The 17,816-nt window shown below is 54.3% G+C and overlaps 3 protein-coding genes across 3 annotated transcripts; 2 read left to right on the top strand and 1 right to left on the bottom strand.

Annotated features, from left to right (window-relative positions):
* Window positions 1-248: 248 nt before the first annotated feature.
* On the bottom strand, window positions 249-2,582 carry NCLIV_048950 (conserved hypothetical protein; the record flags this gene model as incomplete). Its single annotated transcript, XM_003884447.1, has 3 exons — window positions 249-284; window positions 341-485; window positions 1,720-2,582. 3 exons carry the CDS (start codon window positions 2,580-2,582, stop codon window positions 249-251), a joined length of 1,044 nt encoding a protein of 347 aa, XP_003884496.1.
* Window positions 2,583-3,597: 1,015 nt separating this feature from the next.
* Window positions 3,598-3,876, top strand: NCLIV_048940 (UPF0582 protein C13orf37, related; the record flags this gene model as incomplete). Its single annotated transcript, XM_003884446.1, has 1 exon — window positions 3,598-3,876. The coding sequence occupies one exon, from the start codon at window positions 3,598-3,600 to the stop codon at window positions 3,874-3,876; it is 279 nt and encodes a 92-aa protein (XP_003884495.1).
* A 3,381-nt stretch (window positions 3,877-7,257) lies between these two features.
* On the top strand, window positions 7,258-16,089 carry NCLIV_048930 (hypothetical protein; the record flags this gene model as incomplete). The annotated part of the gene is made up of 12 exons (XM_003884445.1): window positions 7,258-7,297; window positions 7,980-8,044; window positions 8,976-9,032; window positions 9,444-9,718; window positions 10,439-10,791; window positions 11,158-11,675; window positions 12,186-13,054; window positions 13,391-13,802; window positions 14,353-14,645; window positions 14,984-15,337; window positions 15,615-15,759; window positions 16,030-16,089. 12 exons carry the CDS (start codon window positions 7,258-7,260, stop codon window positions 16,087-16,089), a joined length of 3,441 nt encoding a protein of 1,146 aa, XP_003884494.1.
* Between the last annotated feature and the right edge of the window lie 1,727 nt (window positions 16,090-17,816).

Here is a 17,816-nt window from a genome sequence, read left to right as displayed (position 1 = left end):
CTGGCTGTCGGGACTCGTGATTCTCTGGTTGTCGCGCCAATGTCCAACAAACTATCGATATACCGGAACCGGACCGGTAACGCGTGTTTGCGTTTTTTGCGCCCAGTTTCGGAGATCTTCGAATGTTATCTCGGTTCCCATTTTGGACATTCTCTTGAAGAGTAGATCCACATCTCGTTCTGATACCGGGGGAGTAATCCTGCAGACAGGAGCTACGATATCTAATCTTGGCTGGATTAGCGAAGGGCTTACCCTTGGAGAGTTTGGCGTAGCTCCTCTTTCGACTGCACAAAAGAGCAATGACGGTCGACAACCGATGCAGACACACATTCGAGCCTACTATTCTGTTGTCCTGATCCATGTCAAGAGACCTGAACAGCTTGTGAAGCCGGCTTTCCTGGAACCCCTGGTACCTTTCCGGCGTCACTCCGAAGTTTCCCAAAAGCATGACGAGTGCCTTGAATTTATCAAAGTTGATATATCCGCTGAAGAGAGGTGGTGTAACGCGGAATGCCTCTTTCGGTCGTTGGCGGGCTCACCTTCCGGTGTCGTCCACCGCGTCAAACCACTCATTCATGAAAAGGTTCGCGTCGTCTTTCATTCCCTGGAGAGGCTGTTACCACCCTGGTTGGAAAGCAGAGCTATTTCTTCTTACGGTCTGAATGTTCAGACAACGTAGAACCTCCCGCACATCTTTCCGCGTGACCACGCCTGGCACGGCTGAACACGAGAGTGGACTGCGTTGTTTTCAGCTTTCAGCTTTTTGTGGATCCTTACTAGCTGTTGGATATTTGTCTGGAGAAGATGCCAAAGCGCGGAAAGTGCTTTCGATCGACCTTTTTGCCTCCTTCGGTAACTGATCATATTGCGAATTGATCCGCTGAAGCTGCACTTTCTTCCCCTGTTCTACTTTCTCTGCCTGTACAAGGCACCGACAATGGTTGTGTGCATCGTGCATGGACGCGCCTAAAGGCGTTACCTCGTGCATCATAAAGACCAGATAACGATGGTCTTTCTCGAGGATCGCCTGCTAGCCTTTGAGGACACTGCTTTCGCTGTGCGTTTCTAGTGCCGCTTACCGCGTCCTGACGGGCCTCTACCTGAGGGAGAGGATGTCCGTGTGACTACATTCGCACGACGCCTGAGCAGCTGTCACTTACTGATCGAATCACATCATATGAAGCCAACATGTCGACGTTGGTCGTAATGGAGTATGTGGGTAAGAACTGAAGTTGTCGATGTCGCTAATATCCTTTAACAGAGCCCGTTTTTCCGTGCACTTACTTTTCCCCACATGAACAACGAAACCAGTAAAGGTATAAACGTAAGCGGGTAGGACCACCACCAGTTGTCGAGCCATACAAAAGCGGATCCTTGGGACACCGTTATGACAAGTGTTAGCAGGACAGCCGTATAAATGGCGTGTGAGAAGAGAAGCAACTGGAGAAGACGGCGGAAGTACAGCGGCTCTGGGCAGTTGCGCTCATTCAAGCTTTTTAACGGTGCAAACGGTTGTCTGAAACCTTACTTCCAAACGAGAAGAGGGTGGCAGCCCGGTTGCTAACCTGAAGGAGCATCCAGTGAAGCCTTGCTTACATGGTGGAGCGGCTCTGTACGCCTACTCTACGCCACGGAAAAGTGGACCTCACGACTGCCAAGGGTCTGGGAATTTATGATCTGGAACGCCTCGAACAAGACAGGGGATTCACTCTTCATTACCTGTCATCTATGGGGGCGGCAATAGCCTGTTGCATCTGATCGCTACTTGCTCTCGCCTCCCCAAAAAATGCCCGCAGCCTTGCTGAATCCGGCCTCAGTTTCTCGTTGACGTATCTGACGTACATCACTGCGAGCACCGTCATGCCGAGCAGAGCGAATGCCACCAAAACCATGAATACTATGATTTCTCTCCCAGACAGATCGAGGGCGGGACGGAGGAGTAGTACGATAAGGAATGATAGAATCAGGATGGATGGGGGGAGCTCGACCATTCCCGCCAGTGTGTCACCAAAGCAATAGCTGATGTAGTCCGAGAACGAAAACTGTGGATAACCAATCTCTCTCTCTCGTGGCCTCGGAACCATAAGGATCGTGGGGTGAAAGAATCTTTGACGAAGGCCCCAGTAAGTCAGTGACTCGTTGACATGCAGCTCACTGATATCCCCGGAAGTTTGCAACAGTGTGACATCGTTTCTGAGGTCGGTTTCTGTCTTGGCGTCCATGTACTCGTATTTCCTTAGGAGACGGTAGCCAACTACGGTAAAGGCTGCTGCGGCGAGAATGAATAGGGACATTATGGTAAAAATGAGAATGTGTATCTCCTCGAAGACTTCCGTCAGGTGGGTTGGTGGTGACAGGTTTTCTCCCGCTTCTTCTGCCTCACGGAGCGCTGCTGCTTCTGTTTTTGACACGCCCAAATACTTGTCATTGAGTTTCTGCATTTGACCGAGACGGACGGTGGCGAATACTGTCAGGGAGATGAAGCCCAAAATCGTCAGCTCCTTGTAGGCCCCACGTAACATCTTTAGCAGGGGCGTCATGCCTCTGTGTGCCAGGAATTCCTCCGTGGTGTCGAAGGCCATCTCGAAGATGAGAGAGCAAGCGATAATAAACAGAAAGAGGCCAATGGTAAGCCAGTTTTCCACATTTTCCTGGGCAGATTCTTGTTCTGGAATTTGTAGAAACGTTTCCTCCAGTGCCTGTGACACGGCATGGGCGGGTCTGCGTGTTACACTTTTTGGCAAGAACAGTGTGTTTAACTTACATTAACCATTGCGGCGCGACTGACTGCTGATATGCTGTCATACTGATTCTGCAGTGCAGGGCTATAAGGGAGCGCTTCAGCCACGGTGGACAAGAACCCGATTGCCAGGAGCAAGGTTGACAGCATGGCTACCCTTGTCCTGGCAAGCACAGCCAGACAGCCTCGGAAGAGCCCCATTTGCCTGACTGCTGCTGCTCCAGAAACGGCTTGGAAAGCAGTCGGACAGCAAGGACCAGTTCTCGTTCGCAGCCTTCTCTTACGGCACTTGCTGCAATTCTCTAGATTTCGCGGTTCCGACAGCACGCAGCGATGTCGCATTGCTTGTTGGTCGCCAGCTGTGCATACACCCGCCGCACGGACATGCAGCGGCATGCAGACACCGCAAGGCGCTGGGCAGTTCCTCCAGATAACCCTCGACATAATCTGCGCCTTACTAAGTTTCCAGTGAAAGAAACTGACTGTTTTCCCAGTGTCCTCTATGGTGCAGCAAAGTCTCGTGGAGAGGACTGGTGGTCGTTCGCCTGGAATTCCACCGCTGGTTGTGCCCCGATTTCAGGTTGCCACGCCGCACACTGAGGTGCCGGCAGGTGGGTACGAAAGAAAGTTTGATTTAAGTGCTGCTGTATGGCCGGTGAAGCTGAAGCTCAGATAGTGAATTCGGTCCTAATGTAATGAGTCTGAGGTAGCCCCCGTCAGTCCAAGGTGGTCGTTTCCATCGACCTGACTGGAAACCTATTGGCCCGTAGGTGTACCGCACGGACGCCGGTATCGGCCGCCGCCACGGTGTCCGCCAAATATATATTCTTGCCAATTTCCTACTGTGTTTGCCAACTATGGCGATAAATTCTTCGTCAGAAGCCGGATGCATCGAGTGTGTGAGAGGAGGGAACGATGGCGGCGATCCGCAGGAGACGATGGAGATTCTGATGGAAATATCTGCGCTATTGAACACCGGCTTGGACAGCACCACTCTACAGATTTTAGTGGAGCTTGTTGAACAAGGTGTGCATCCAGAGGCACTGTCACGTGTTGTCCTCGAGATGCGACGAGAACTCCAGGCAGTACGGGAGAAGGAGGAGAAATCTGCGAGGAGCGATCCCATTCAGGACTGACCCGCCCGACCATTGTTTTCTGCCTCGCGCGTCTACGTTCACAGGCTTCTGAACGTATTTGCATTGCGCTTCGGCGGCGATCATTTCGGTGGGTCAAGTCGACCTGCCGGTAACGAGATCAGGGCGTCGCGACGTCACCGATGGGTATCCCCGTTCGTCTTGCTGCTGCGCTTGAGACGGAGAGAAAGTGCTTTTGCGTGTCTGTAGGCACCGCACGGAGTTAGTTGAGTGCTGCCGAACCTACCAGAGATTCGGGAAGGCCAAAGAAGGAAGTAGCATCAAATGTACTCAGCGGGAATACGTGGTTGAGGGCGAAGGGTGAGCACCAATCTTCGCGGTTAAACGACAGGAGCTGGAACACGGATGTCGATGGGATCACCTGAAAAAAGAGGCAGCACACACGGCCGCGCGTGCACATTCGCTGTTGTCAGCCGTGAGCCACTGGGCGTGTGGCAGGAAAGCCTGGACTCAGTCATTCTTGATTCTTCATTCTGTGGACAGTCAGACTGCTCATGGCGCTGGATGTGTGATTCGCAGTCGTTTCGATAGTTCTTGGTGTTAAATCTGACTCGTGACAGGTTTCTGCGAGCGCCGGCGGAACTGGCGATGTCTTCGGTTGCCACTCCATTCCCAAAGGAACAGAAGGGAAAGAGACCCCGCGGCATTAAGAAGTCGTGGTAGTTTCCTTCTGTGCGGATGACTAACGCGGGGATATACTTTTGTATTATTCGGCATCCGACCGAAAAGCCGCCGGGGTAGAATGGTTGTAAGGCAAAGGCGTGCTGGCGGCCGCCAATGCAAGTGGAGCAGTTTAGTCAAGGAGACATCGGTTGATCATTGACACCATCGCGGCATCTCTGTCCCACAACGATGTGCCGTAAATAATCCTGGATGTGCAACTGAGGGCATAGGAGCCTGACGACCCCAGTGTCGCCCGCAGCTGCATTCTGGAGAATGCTTGTTTATCACTTTTTTCTGAGGGAAGGCGGCGAAGCGTCAGGTGCTGTACAGTCAAGTTGATGGACTTTGCAATGTAGTCAGTCTGCATTGTCACGTCCGGCGGCAGCCTCTCGATGTGTCAATATGGGATGTGTGGCGAACGATGCTGTTTTGCACAGACTGATTTTGGGGTTTACCTGCTTTGTCCTCAGGGGGATTACATTCGCATGGGAGCCGGTGCGAGGTTCAATTCAAGACCTGTCCAAGCAGAACATTGCACCAGCATCCCATTGTTTAACACCACTCATTAGTCTTTGCGGAAGTATTTTCCCGTCTTGTTTGGGCGGGCTTGATCTGTCGGGGCACGTGTGGAAGCACGTCGACTGATCTGCTCGTGTAGACTTTTTTTCAATGCAATCCGAACGGTTCAGAACTCCAGCTTCAGAGCTGGCAGCACAAGACGGCTCTTTTTTGTCGTTTTCTCAGACAGCGCCGCACCGGGGGGTGCCGTATGATCCACTTTGTTTGTGGCAAAGTGCCTCCTCTCTCGTGCGCGCGCACGCGTCAGGGCCGGCCTTTAATGATAACTGGTTCAATACCCTCAGAGGCGCGCAGCATTGCTAGTTCGTTGCCATCCGCAGCCCGCTGTGTCGTCTGATCTGGACACATGCGGCGCTCGTCGTGAGGCCCTCTCTTTGGGCTCCCCTAGACACTTTTGAGAGGATGGAGCATCTATCACGATATCGTTCCACACGGTGAGGACCGCGTCTGCTGCTGAACGTACGACACGAGCATTCGTGCTGCAATCGCGTTTTCAGGTGGTGGACTTTTTGTTTAGGCGACGCGACGAAAACAGAGGGGGAAACTGTGTGTTCGCTGTCACTGGCGTTTGGAAGAGGTTGCGTGCTGTTCCACCTTGACGCTGGATTAGTGACCAGAGTGAGGCCGGCACACAGCTAGAGGGGCTGAGGAGACGATAGCTGGAATTATAGTCTTCCTCATCTACACACAGATGCTCACGCTTCCGCCGATGCAAATAGTCAGGCCTCGTCAATTTATCCGCCACCGGGGCGTGAGTGGAGCTCTACATGTGTGTGTAGGTATACGCTGCCATAGATCGATATGCACGTGATGGTCTGTTTCTCCTGAGCGCATCTAAAGTCGTTTCGCTCTGTCTAGATCAAGAGACAACAGTTTTGTCAATTTTAAAGAGGTTTTCAGCATACGAGACTCGTATTTTGTTGTGTCGAGAACGCCGTCTCCATGTCCTAGGGGTGTCTCACTTTTCACGTGGCGGGATGGAAAACTGAGGTGCCCAAAGTGGATATATTTGCATTTAACCTTGCCCCCATACTTCCTCTTCTCAAGGAGGTTCTTCAGCACTCTCCAATGCCTCTGTCATCTCGGCAACAGATATTCTGAAGTTTTTTTTGTACGGCTGTTGGGCGCGCCTCTCGTAACCCCACCAAGGAAAAGGCCTGCAAACAAGTACCCGCGTACCGGTGGGAGTGAAGCATGGGAGACCGACTGTTCTCGCGCGCTTCCTTTTCGCGTGTCCTGTACCGGAACTTTCTCATCTGTACAGATGCGAATAATTGCTCACGCTTTCTGAAATTCATCGTTAAGCCGGGATTATTTCGACCATTTCTACACCCTTTGTCTCCTACTTCTTGGCGTATTTTCTTTGTCGATTTTCCTCGTGGTAGAGAACGGTCCGCCTGGTGTTGCTTTTTCGCTGTTTCTTCCGTCCTCCAAGCCTCTTTGCCTGCTTGCCACGCGTGTCCGTATTTTTTATCTTTCCGTTGATATTGGGAAAGGACGATTCTCTCCGTTGAACAGGTGTGCGCGCAGTGTGTGGCAGGAAGACCTGGGTCTCCGCTGTCGGCTACGAAACTCGCAGCCTCGTCCAGTACACTCTCTGTTCCCCAAAGCGGCTATCGGTGCCGGAAGTCGGCGTCTTTTAGTTTTTTGTAAAAGAACGGCAACCTCGGCGGCTTAGAACCTCGTCGAGACCCGCATGCTAGCTTTTACGCGTGGGTGCGGCTCAAGACACCTCTTCGTGGACCGGCCGTTCCCAAGTTAACTGACGGAGGGGTTTCCCAACTCGAGCTTCCTCTGCAACCGTCGCGTTTTGTCCAAGCGTACGAACACACGGTTCCAAACTCGGAGTTGCCACACCAGTTCCTTCCTCTCAGTCGGCCGCTCTGCAGCGGGCTTACACGCCCCTCCTCCGTTTTTTCGGCTCCGGCGGCGCCGAGTTTCGAGAACGTCACGAGGAAAACTGGAGAATAAGTCGTCGCCAGCGTCGGCCACACGAAGCTGCTGCCCCCCTCAGATTGCGTTTTCTCTCCCAGCTGCTCGTCGTCCGCGTAGAAGTGGAAACGGGTTTCCCACCTCGTCCACGATATTTCTGCCTCTTTTCTCCCAGAAATTCATCTCGCCATGGCAGTCGCTTCACCAGACCCCCAGCAACTCTGCCAAGGTACGCGCCCTACTCCCCGCGGCCTGTCGGTGGAGGCCTCTCTCGCCTTTCGTTGTCCTTCCTGGAATCTATCCATGCGCGTGCATCTCTCGGTCTGTCTACCTCTATCGCTATATGTGTATCTCTGTACCTCTCTCCCTCTCTATCTCTGTACCTCTCTCCCTCTCTATCTCTGTACCTCTCTCCCTCTCCCTCCTATTCACTCTAGGTGGTCCAACAGGAGTAGTCGCGGGCCCCCGTAACACTGTGAAGCGTCTCTGCTGCTCTCTGGAAAAAACTGTGCAGCCTCCGTCGCGCGCTTTGCTTGGCTTTCCCTCTGTGTCTCTCCGCTTCCCACTCCCAATTCTCAAGCTGCCAAGAGGAAAAACCGTGTGTGCCATGAACGAGTGGCGGAGTGTGCCTGGAAGTTGGTATCCTGTCCGACCTGGCGCAGGAGTCCCCGCCCTTCAGAATGCAGTCTATTCAGCGTGGCGCTTTTCAACCTAGGTCTCCAGAAGGCAGAGCACGTGTCTGTACCCGCGATCTTCTCCTCACGCTACCGGCGCCCCCGGCACTACAGCGGCGCCGGTAGCTCTCGTGAGCTTCCAGGCAGTTCTACGCGACGCGGCCCACACGAGAACTGAAGCGGCGGCTGTGTGGACGTGGCGCTTCGGGACTGCTCTTGGTTTTCTTTCCTTTGCAGTTCTGGAGGGGACCTATTCGCAAAATGAGGACGTACGAAAAACATCGGAGCAATATCTTCAATCCGTAAGTCCTGTCTGCTTTGGCAGACGTGGAATTAGACCGAATCGCCTTTCTCCCCTCAAACGCCTTCTTCCCTACGACGCACTCACCCCCCCGGGCTTCAGTCCTTGTCGGGATTCACACGTGCGAACCTGCCGTTTGCTTCTCGTGTGCCAAGCAGTCCAGTGGAGTGGTGGTGTACAGCAATCAGAAAGAACTTGGTTTCTTGCCTCCCTTTCGTCCTCAAGTGTGGCCTTGCGTTCCACAGTTTCGCTCTCCACCCTTTCCCTTTTCTCCACTCACCCTTGTCTTCTTTTCATGCTGCTTTCCAATCCGGTGCGGTTCTTCCTGCATCGCACCGCTCAGTCCGAGTTTCTGTATCTCCTCTTGGTGCTTGTTGCCGTGCTTCGTCTCTCTCCGCACGTGAAGAGATTTCTGGGCCCGACACAGTCACTCGCTTGTCCTCTCTCTTCTTTGCGCCGATCCGAGAGGCGCGCGGCGGGGGGGGGGGGGGGGGGGGGGAGCCTCTCTGCGCACCTTCTGCTCAGTTGACGGCCTAACATGTTTGTTCAAAAGCAGTCGGCGCGGGACGTGAGTGCTCCTCGACGAAAGGAAACGCCCGGCGGTTTTTACGGGGCATTTGCAAGCGCACAGCCGTTTGTGGGTAGTTGCGTAGTGTAACCATGCATGCTTGTATGCGCTTTTGCCAACACGCGTGTATATGTGCATGCTTATACTGGCAGGCTCAGAGGGGCTGACAGCAACTGAGGCGTTTTATTTTCCCTGGAAGAGCTAGGAGACAGAGCAACGATACACGACTTTCCTCCGAAATATGTGTCCTGGTGTATGGTTGTATTCCGTCTTGTGTGCGTTCATTGTCTCGTCGAATCGGTTTCCAGCGATCCATGCAGCTGTTCGCTCTCGTGTTCTCCCACTTTGTCTTGCGCCGCTTCAGATTTCGCCGTCTCCGGGTCTGCTTGCGGCACTGCTGAAAATCGTCCAGCACGATCAGGTTCGCACCAGGGAGCAATCGAGAAACATCACACAGCAGAGAAGGAAAAAGCAAAAAATAGGCAGAAAGTGAACTAGAAACGAAGACCGGGCGCTCCTGTGTTTCAGGCCCCTCCCCCATTGGCCCTTTCCACTTTCACCCGAGACCCTCCACGCAGGTCGTGCAAGTCATGATTCGGCGAGAGTGTTTCCCGGCGTCGCCGCGCTCTCGGACGTTCGGGGGCTCCTGATCGATCTCGCGTGTTGTTCATACACCTGGGCACAGACGAACCTGCGCAGCACGAAATCGGCGCGTTTAGGGCACGAGACGGAGGGGACGACGCGCGTCTTTGTGTCTTTGCGGCCTTCGCTTTGCGGGTTTTTGGCCCTTGCATTGCGCATTCTTCCTCGCCTTTCGCTGTCTTCGCTCCAGATCGATGTGGGCGTCCGAACTTCCGCAGCGGTGATGCTGAAGAATGAAGTGAAGAAACACTGGGAGGGCCCTGGAGCGGGTCTCGAGGACTCCGACGAAGCGGATGGCGCAGCGGGCGCTCGGAAGAAGGAAGAGTTCTACTCAGCAGAAGAAAAAGCGTTTATCAAGGAAAACCTCTACCAGGCTTTGATTCAAGTCTGCCCAGTCTCGCAGCCGGTCTCGCAGCAGCTGCTCGAGTGCATTCGCCTTATTGCTCTGCACGACTACCCAGCGAGGTGAGCGGAAGGACACCTTCCCTTCTTTCTGTCCCTTTTTTCTCACCCGTTTTTGACAGTCTTGAAACGGACTTCCAGAGACAGCCTCTGATCTCCGCCAGACAGTCGAAACGCGATCTTTCCAGTGCGTTGCCGAAGCCGTCGGGGAGGCTTCTCCTGCCTCCTCTGTCTCCCCCGTTTTGCGGCTCTCCATTTGCAAACGAATCTGTGAATCCAGCTCTCCACACTGTCGCGAGGCGCGCCTCTCACGGGGGGGTGAGGGGGGGGGCGACGATTCGGACCTCAACTGCAGCCGGTTGCAGATGCGGAGACAAGCGTTTTTTCTCGAACACAAGTCGATTTGCGGACATATCTTGAGATTACCGGAGACGCCGCAGCACCCGACAGCACCCTTACGCATGTATCCTTGTATGTACACCTGAAAGCATCGACACACGTGCAAAAAGTAGAGCAGCTGGTGCCAGCACGACCGTCCATTCATACATATTTATACACACACGTATATGCACACATGTATATACACACATGTATGTATATACATATATATATATATATATATATATATATGCCTACAAATATACAGTAGGTATGTGTGTGCATTTGTCTGAGTATGTGTGTGTGTGTGTGTCGGTTTGGTTCCTTCTGTGTGGCGTGCGAAGTGTTGTGTCCTTGTCGTCGACTTGGAAGCGCGTTTTTTGGCTCTGTGCGTGCGCGTTTCAGCTGGGAACCGCTCCTTCCCGCGGTGACAACAGACATCGCCGCGCGCCAAGACTCGAGTCGCTTGCTCTGCGCGCTCTCTGTCCTCCGAAGGCTGTGCGGCATTTACGAGTTCAAGCGAACGGACAAAGAGGCGCTGGACGCAATCATTGAGCGGACGTGGCCTCTCTTGCTGCCTGCCGCTGCGCAGCTCCTCAACGAAGGCGGCTTGGGGAACACAGACGCGATGCAAATGCTCAAATTGATCTGCAAAATCTACTGGAGCTCCACGCAAGTCTGCCTCTCCTCGTCCGCTCTCGTCGTCTCCACCATGGACGACTGGATGCAGCTGATGGAGCAGATCCTCGTCAGACCCGGTAGGACGCGCCCAGAGAAGGGAGATCGGTCGAGCCAGCGAAGGCAGAGCGAAGGAACGCGACGCAGAAAACCACAGTCGAATCGTGGATGCGTAGCGTTGGGAAAGGCTGTCGGCGACTATCTGTGGAGTCGAGAGCCGGCGCCAGAGACCACGCGCCGAGAGAACCGAGGAGGAACCGTTTTTGTGTCCGTTAGGCGCAGAGTGCGCATTCCAGAACTCAGAGTCTACAGATGTGTGCTGCTGTCTGCGGGTTGCGCGGAAAAGGCACTGTGCGTAGGCTCTCTCTCCGGCTGGGGTGTCTCCGGCCTTCAGACCTGATGTTTGGCTCTGCGCGCTCCCCGCGACTGTCCCCTGTCTCATTCAGTCCCGCCGGAGTTGCTGTCGGGTTTGGACGCGGCCGAGCGCTGCGAGCTTCCGGTGTACAAGGTGAAGAAGTGGGCACTTCAGATCATTCAGCGCGCGTTCTCGCGTTTCGGCGACCAGAAGCTGCTGAACCGGGCGACACGGAGTTCGAAGGAGGACGTCGCGCAGGCGTTTGGGCGGAACTTCGCGACTAAATGGGCCCCACGCTTCACCGAGAAGATCCTCCTGCTGCTCCGCCAGCGCCACGAGCACCCGGAGGAGGTCCAATTCTGGCTCTCGCCGCGCATGCTGAACTTGATGCTGCAGTTTCTCCTGCTCGCCACCGAGGCCGCAAAGATCTACGCCTCGCTCCTCAAACCCAGCGGCGAATTCCTCGTCTCGCAGGTCTGCGTGCCGCTCCTCCAGTTCAACGAAGAAGACGACGAACTCTGGCAAACGGAGCCCGTCGAGTTCGTCCGACGACAGAGCGACGCCCTCGAAAGCTTCTCAGACCCCAAGGAAGCAGGCAAGAAAGAGCTCGTGAAACGGCAGAAAGCGAAGACGGAGATGGAGAGCGCAAGGCAGAGGTTTTGATATCCATACATATACATATATATACACATATATAGATGTATAAATATACATACATATAGATGTATAACTATCTATCTATCTATCTATCTATCTATCTATCTATCTATCTATCTATCTATATATATATATATGTATATATATATATATATGTATATATATATATATATATGTACAAGGAGTGAGGTGGGGGGAGCAGGAGCGGCAACTCCATGGAGAGGGAGAGGGAAGAGCGTCAGAGGATCAGAAGAGAAGAGGCGTGCAGATGCGCAGGCGCGCAGTTCCTTCTTCGATTTCGGACCTTCCCTGGATGCAGTCGTGCCCGGCCAGCCGCGAGCGTCCATCCCCCCCCCCCCCCCCCTCCCCGCGTTCGGGCACCTCGCCACATCTTCCCCTCCGTTCGCAGTCTTCGGAAGCGAAGAGCGTGTGTCGCCGGAGTGTGTCTGGTGTGGAGCACAGCGGGCTCGGCAGAAAAACGTCCAGCGGCCCTTGCCTCCGAAGCGCATGTTCCCTCTTGCCCCCCGCCGCCGTCTCTCTGTGCACGCGTGTCTTGTGTTTCTGGTTGCTGTGCGTTTCTGGATCGCAGCGTGCGAGTTCATCAAGGCCTTGGTCCGGTATCGCGGCCGAGATTTCCTGGAGCCGCTGTATCTGCTGACCCACCGTCTCGTGGACGAGTTTCGGACGGTGGCGCAGCAGGCTGCCGCGGCGAACCAGGCGCTGCCGGTTGTCGCGTACCAGAAGAAAGACGCCGCGTTGCGCCTCTCCTGTTGCATTTCCGATCGGCTGCTGTCGAAGAAGCGCCAGGCGCCCGTCGAGGACTTTCTGGCCCTGTTTGTGTTGCCGGATCTCCAGAGCCCCAACAAGTTCCTGCGCATGCGCGCCTGCGCCGTCTACGAGGAGTTTGTTCCCAAGTTGGCGACGTGGAAGAATCCGGCGGCGCTGGTCGAGGCGTACAGGGGCATTGTGCTGCTGACGCAGGACGCGGAGTTGCCGGTGCGCGTGCAGGCTGCGATCTCCGCCAAAGTCTTCTTCAGTGTCGAAGTCGAGGAGCTCCAGCAGGTGATTGTCGCCAACCTCGAGGGGCTGACCAAGCAGCTGTTCGCCGTGATGAAGGACATCGACAACGAACAAGTCGTCGCCACCATTGAGCAGCTGATCTCGTCGCACGAAGAACACATTGCGCCCTACGCAAAGGACTTGACTCAAGCCCTCAGCGTGACGCTCCTCGAAATGCTCGACCGCGAAGGCGCCGCGGAGCAGGCGGGCGACGACAGCGCCGAGGAAGACGCCGCCTTCGCCTCCATGACTGTCCTCAGCGCTCTCAAAAAGTAAGACGCCGTCACACACTCGAGCGGGGCATAAGGGCGCGGTCAAGGGCGAGAAGAATTCGGGCGCAGGCACGTCCCTGTGCGCCACATCCCTGCGCGGAGGCCAAGTTTACTCGCTGCGTCTCCCGGTCGCCGTAACTGTACTGACTTAGACTTGGGTGTATATCGATAGATACACATTTAGATATTTGTAGGTTCGTTCGTCTGTATAAGCAAGGCTACCAGCACGTGGGTTGTTCGCGGCTCGACGCGCGTCAGTGGTTTTCTTTTTCTTCCTTCCGTAAACTTTCGCGCACCCCCAAGGTTCTTTCCAGTCTGCTTTTGCGGGGTTTTCAGCGTCCTTTCTTCCGTGACGGAGACGCCCGCTTTGTACTCGGAGTTCCTCGCCGACCTGTATCCGGTGTTTGACGCGTTGTTTGCGCCGGACGCCATCAACTTGCTGGACGACGCGATCGAGATTCTCGCCTTCATCACCTTTTACATTCCCGCGCCGTTCCCCCCGCAGCTGTGGCGCTACTTTGAGTCCCTCCACCAAGCAGTCTGTGGCGGCTCGACGCCCGCGCGGCCCTTGAGCGAGGCTCTCCAGAACGGCTGGGCAGTCGACTCGGTCGGCGACATGATTGCACCCATCTCCAACTTCATGTGCAGAGCGCATGCGCAGTTCGTCAGTGGACAAAACGAACTGGGCGTCTCCTACAAGGCCTGTGTCCTGCAAATCGGGAAAAAGTGCATCGAAGACCTCGACTCCGTAAGGAAAAGCGACGCACCTTTTTCCGAGGCAAAACCATTCGAATGACATACGTCACGATATCGACAGATGCACATTAGAACCATATATACACATATATATATATATATATATATATGTGTGCAGATATATATAGATATATGCATATATGTGTATGTAGATGCATGTGTGGAATTCGGTGGGTGTGTGTGTGTGTGTGGGCGGGGGGGATCGACGAACAGGTGTTTGTATGTTTGAGCAGGCACATGTGACCAATCGAGTGTGTGTGTTTCCACGACTGGGAGAGAACCATGGTCTAAGGGGGAACGAGGCGGAGATCTCCGAAGAGAGGATGTTCACAGTGGAGGTGGCACAGTGAGCGCTGACTGGGGTTGGAGAAGGGAGACAGAGAAGACAGAGACTCGGGAATCGCATTCCTCTCGGACTGTGTCGGTGCGAGGCCTCGAGTGCGACTCTCTTTCTCTCTGTGTTCGCGCGCCGGATTCCTTCCTGTTTCTCTCGGTGTACCTGGATCTTTCCTCGCCTCTTGCCTCTGTCCTTGGTGACGCAGACCGACGCCTGTCTCGGCCTACAGCTTCTCTGCCTCCTGCTCGAGTGCTGCGCGGCGCAACAGACTGCCGACGACATCCTCCTGCCTGCCTTTCAGTCTGTGTGGGGCTGGGTGCTCAAGCTGAACGCAGAGGACGGCGAGGAGATCGACAAACGAACGCGACAAATGTTCATCAAGTTCGTTCTCACCCTCATGGTCTACGACGTCCGGAAATTCTTCCTGCTCCTGGAAGAACAAGGAGCCACGGCTCAGGTCCTCAGCTTCGTGCTGGAGAACGTGGCCCTCATCAAAACGTACGAGACTCACGAGCTCTCCGTCGCGTGACGACATCGAACGTCCCTGAGGCAAATATAACCCAAGTTGAAGCGTTAGGTTCTTCCCCTCTGTTTATCGACAAAACACGCATATATATGTATACATATATATATATATATATACAAAACTAGGGAAGTCTTCATGTATGCCTCGATTTCAGGTCGTTTTTCGCCTTCTCTTCAGTGCGTCACTCACGAGTCCGCGGACACGTTCCCTGTTGTGCTGAAGCATTATAGAAATCCTTATAGATGGGTGCCTGAGGATACACGAAGCTCCGCGAGAGGTCCGAGAGTCGGCGCGCTGTTTTCGTTTGCAGGTACGAGCAGAAGAAAGTCTTCATTCTGGGATGCACGCGACTCCTTCAGGAGTTTGCAGCCGCCCCCGCGGCCTTCCCCGCATGCGTGGCAGAGAGTCAGGCGCTGATCACCAAGGCGCTCGCGACGCAGGCCACCGAGCAGGCGCAGCTGAAGCAGAAACTGAAGGAAGAGGAAGACAACAGCGATTTCGAGACGGATTCCGACGGAGATTCCGAGCAAGATTTAGACGAAACTGAAGACGCAGGCCTCCATCCGAAAGCCAAGGAGATCCTCGAGAAACTCGACAACGTGAAGTGGGGCGGCGACGATGACGATGACGACGACGATGACTGGGACGAGATGTACGACTCAAGGTCAGCACCCCCATCAAACACACTTTCAAAAGAGACACGGGAAAAAGGGCCTTCCTCCTGGAATGGTCTGCTCTCTCTCTCTCTCGGCGCGAAACGCGCCGCGCGGGGAGTTCATATATATATATATATATATATCTGTAAGCATGTGTGATAGACACATGGGCAGATACGTATATATATATATATATATATATATATGTCTGGGAAGAGCAAAGAAGACGCGCGTGCGATGTGTGTGTGTGTAGTTTCCGGTTTCGTTTCTCGCGTTTCTGTGCAGCTGCGACGAGAGCGGCGGCCTGCAGTCTTCGCCTCTCGCCGAGGTCGACGAGTTGAAGAATCTTCGGGAGGTTCTTGCGGCGCTTCCTCCGGAGGCTCAGGCGCAAATTTCCTCTTGGCTAGGTCCCATTCAACTAGCGAAGCTGGTGAGCGTTTCCTCGACGCATTGTTCACCCGACGAGACACAGCCGCCGATTTAGGGCCGCTCATGCGTGTTCGAAAGCCTCGAGGCAACTCTCGTTGTGGTCCTTTCTCTTCTCCCTCCTGGTTTCCTGCTTGCCTCGGTGGCCGGTTTGGAGATTCGTTTGAGGGCGAAAGTCTCTCGATGTCTGTTCTCTGTCCGAGCGTTCAGCGCGTTTTCCCACCAGGCAAGACACGCGCGTTTCCCCGTTGTGTGTCTGCCGCGCTGTCCTCAGAATGAAGTTCTCACTGAAGCTCCGCCCGCCGCTGCGGCTGCGTCTTCGACTTCCTGTTGAGCGACCGAGCTTCGAAACGCGTGGTCCGTCCTCCGCTCGCCTTTCTCGTCGGTCCTCTTTTGTCTGTGCGCGTGATTCAAACGCCCAGACACCCAGCGTTTTCCCGGCGTGAAAGGAGACGGCTCTGGTTTGTTCATGCGGCAGCGCAGTGCCGAAAGGAGCCTATGTTTATGCAGACTGCGAAACGCAGCACGAAGCATGGCGTTGCCACGAGGCAAGGTTAAGTCTTTGTGCAAAGGAACAGGGCCCATAACTTCGTAAGTCAAGTCGAGTAGCACGAGGCAGCGCTCTTCGGATGACGCACTGGCTTTCAAGTGTCGCTCAACGCAGTCGAGGACGGACTGGATAAATACGGTGTGCTCAGAAAGCGAGAAACATTCGGTTGGAGCGAACGCACCCCCGAAACCCTTCCGTCCAGATAGCGAGGGTTCGGAAAACGAACGCAGGTGCTGTCGCGCGTCGAGTGCGCGGGACACAGGGAGGATCCTCACCTTTCACATTCACATTGGGGGCTGCAAAGTAGGGTGACTCGAAGGTTCAGTGAACCCGGTGTCGAGAGTCGAGAACCGTCCTCCGAACGCACTTTGTTTCAAGGGCGATGGACCTTGCGCAGTAGATGTTGCCGCGCGCATGTCGAAGTGGGTGGCCACAGGCTTTTCCATGTACGTGAACATTTATAAGCGTATACCTTTTTTTTCTGTCATGGTTTTGTGGGTGCATACGCACAAATGTGTACAGATACCTCTTTCAGACGAATCATGTGGTCTTGAGGTGATGTGGAGCGCGAGTTGTCCCGCGGGAAAAACAATGTCCGTGAAAATTGTGGCATTTCGGTGTGCGTTTGCCCTGCGAAAGCGCCGAGTTAGGATTCTTCCCCAGGTGCCCCTCGGTTCTCTTCAATGCTGCTCTGGTTTCGAGCAGCTCTGATTTGCCGACTATTTGGCATCTGTATATCTTTGTACAAATGAAACAAGCGATGGCGGAACCCGATTCCATTCTTGTCGGCGGGGCCAAGCGCCTCGCCTGAGTTGCGGGCGCTGGAACCAGTGGATCAGCTAAGGGCGGGAAAAACCTCTCGACGCTCTCCGCGAGAGCAGCGTCCGTTGCTTCAGCTTGAAGCGATAGCAACCTTTCGAACTCTGGATTTTTGTCTACGCCTCGCGAGGATCGGCGAGGTTCATTGTCTGTTTTCGGTGCTCAACATTCGTGCTTGGCCGCAGCCGTGCACGCACTACGCTTCTAGTAGGAACGTGGCAACGCGTGGTGTTCTGCACGTTTTTGTCTCGGCAGACACCACGGAGGAAAGTCAGGTTCTCTGAGCTGCAATGGTAGCCAATACGCACGCTTACAAACGATTAACACAAAGTTTCGTAGTCAAAGTTCTGGCACGTGTTTGGATGCTGCCTCCCACAGTTTTAACGACTTGGTGAGGAATGTATGCATGTATGTATGTATGTATGTATGTATATGCTTGCTTGAATAGAGAAAGTTTTAGGTGTGAAATCCCGGGGGGCACAAAAGAGTCGACGGATACAGGGAGAGGTCGTCAAGTGTATGCGAGAGAGGTGGGGCGTAAGAGTTCTGCCGAATGTTTTTGGTAGCCCGCGGCTTGCACTTGTTAAATGCAGCCTCAGTCAGGGGTGGGTACGCAACGACAAAATGAGGTTGAGGGCGGCGAGCCACAGAAAAGAAACGGCTTCACCCTCGGCTGTCACGTGACCCCTGTC

Source organism: Neospora caninum, chromosome X (genome assembly GCF_000208865.1).
Source record: "Neospora caninum Liverpool complete genome, chromosome X".
NCBI lineage: Eukaryota > Apicomplexa > Conoidasida > Eucoccidiorida > Sarcocystidae > Neospora > Neospora caninum.
This window is presented reverse-complemented; position numbering and strand designations above follow the sequence as displayed.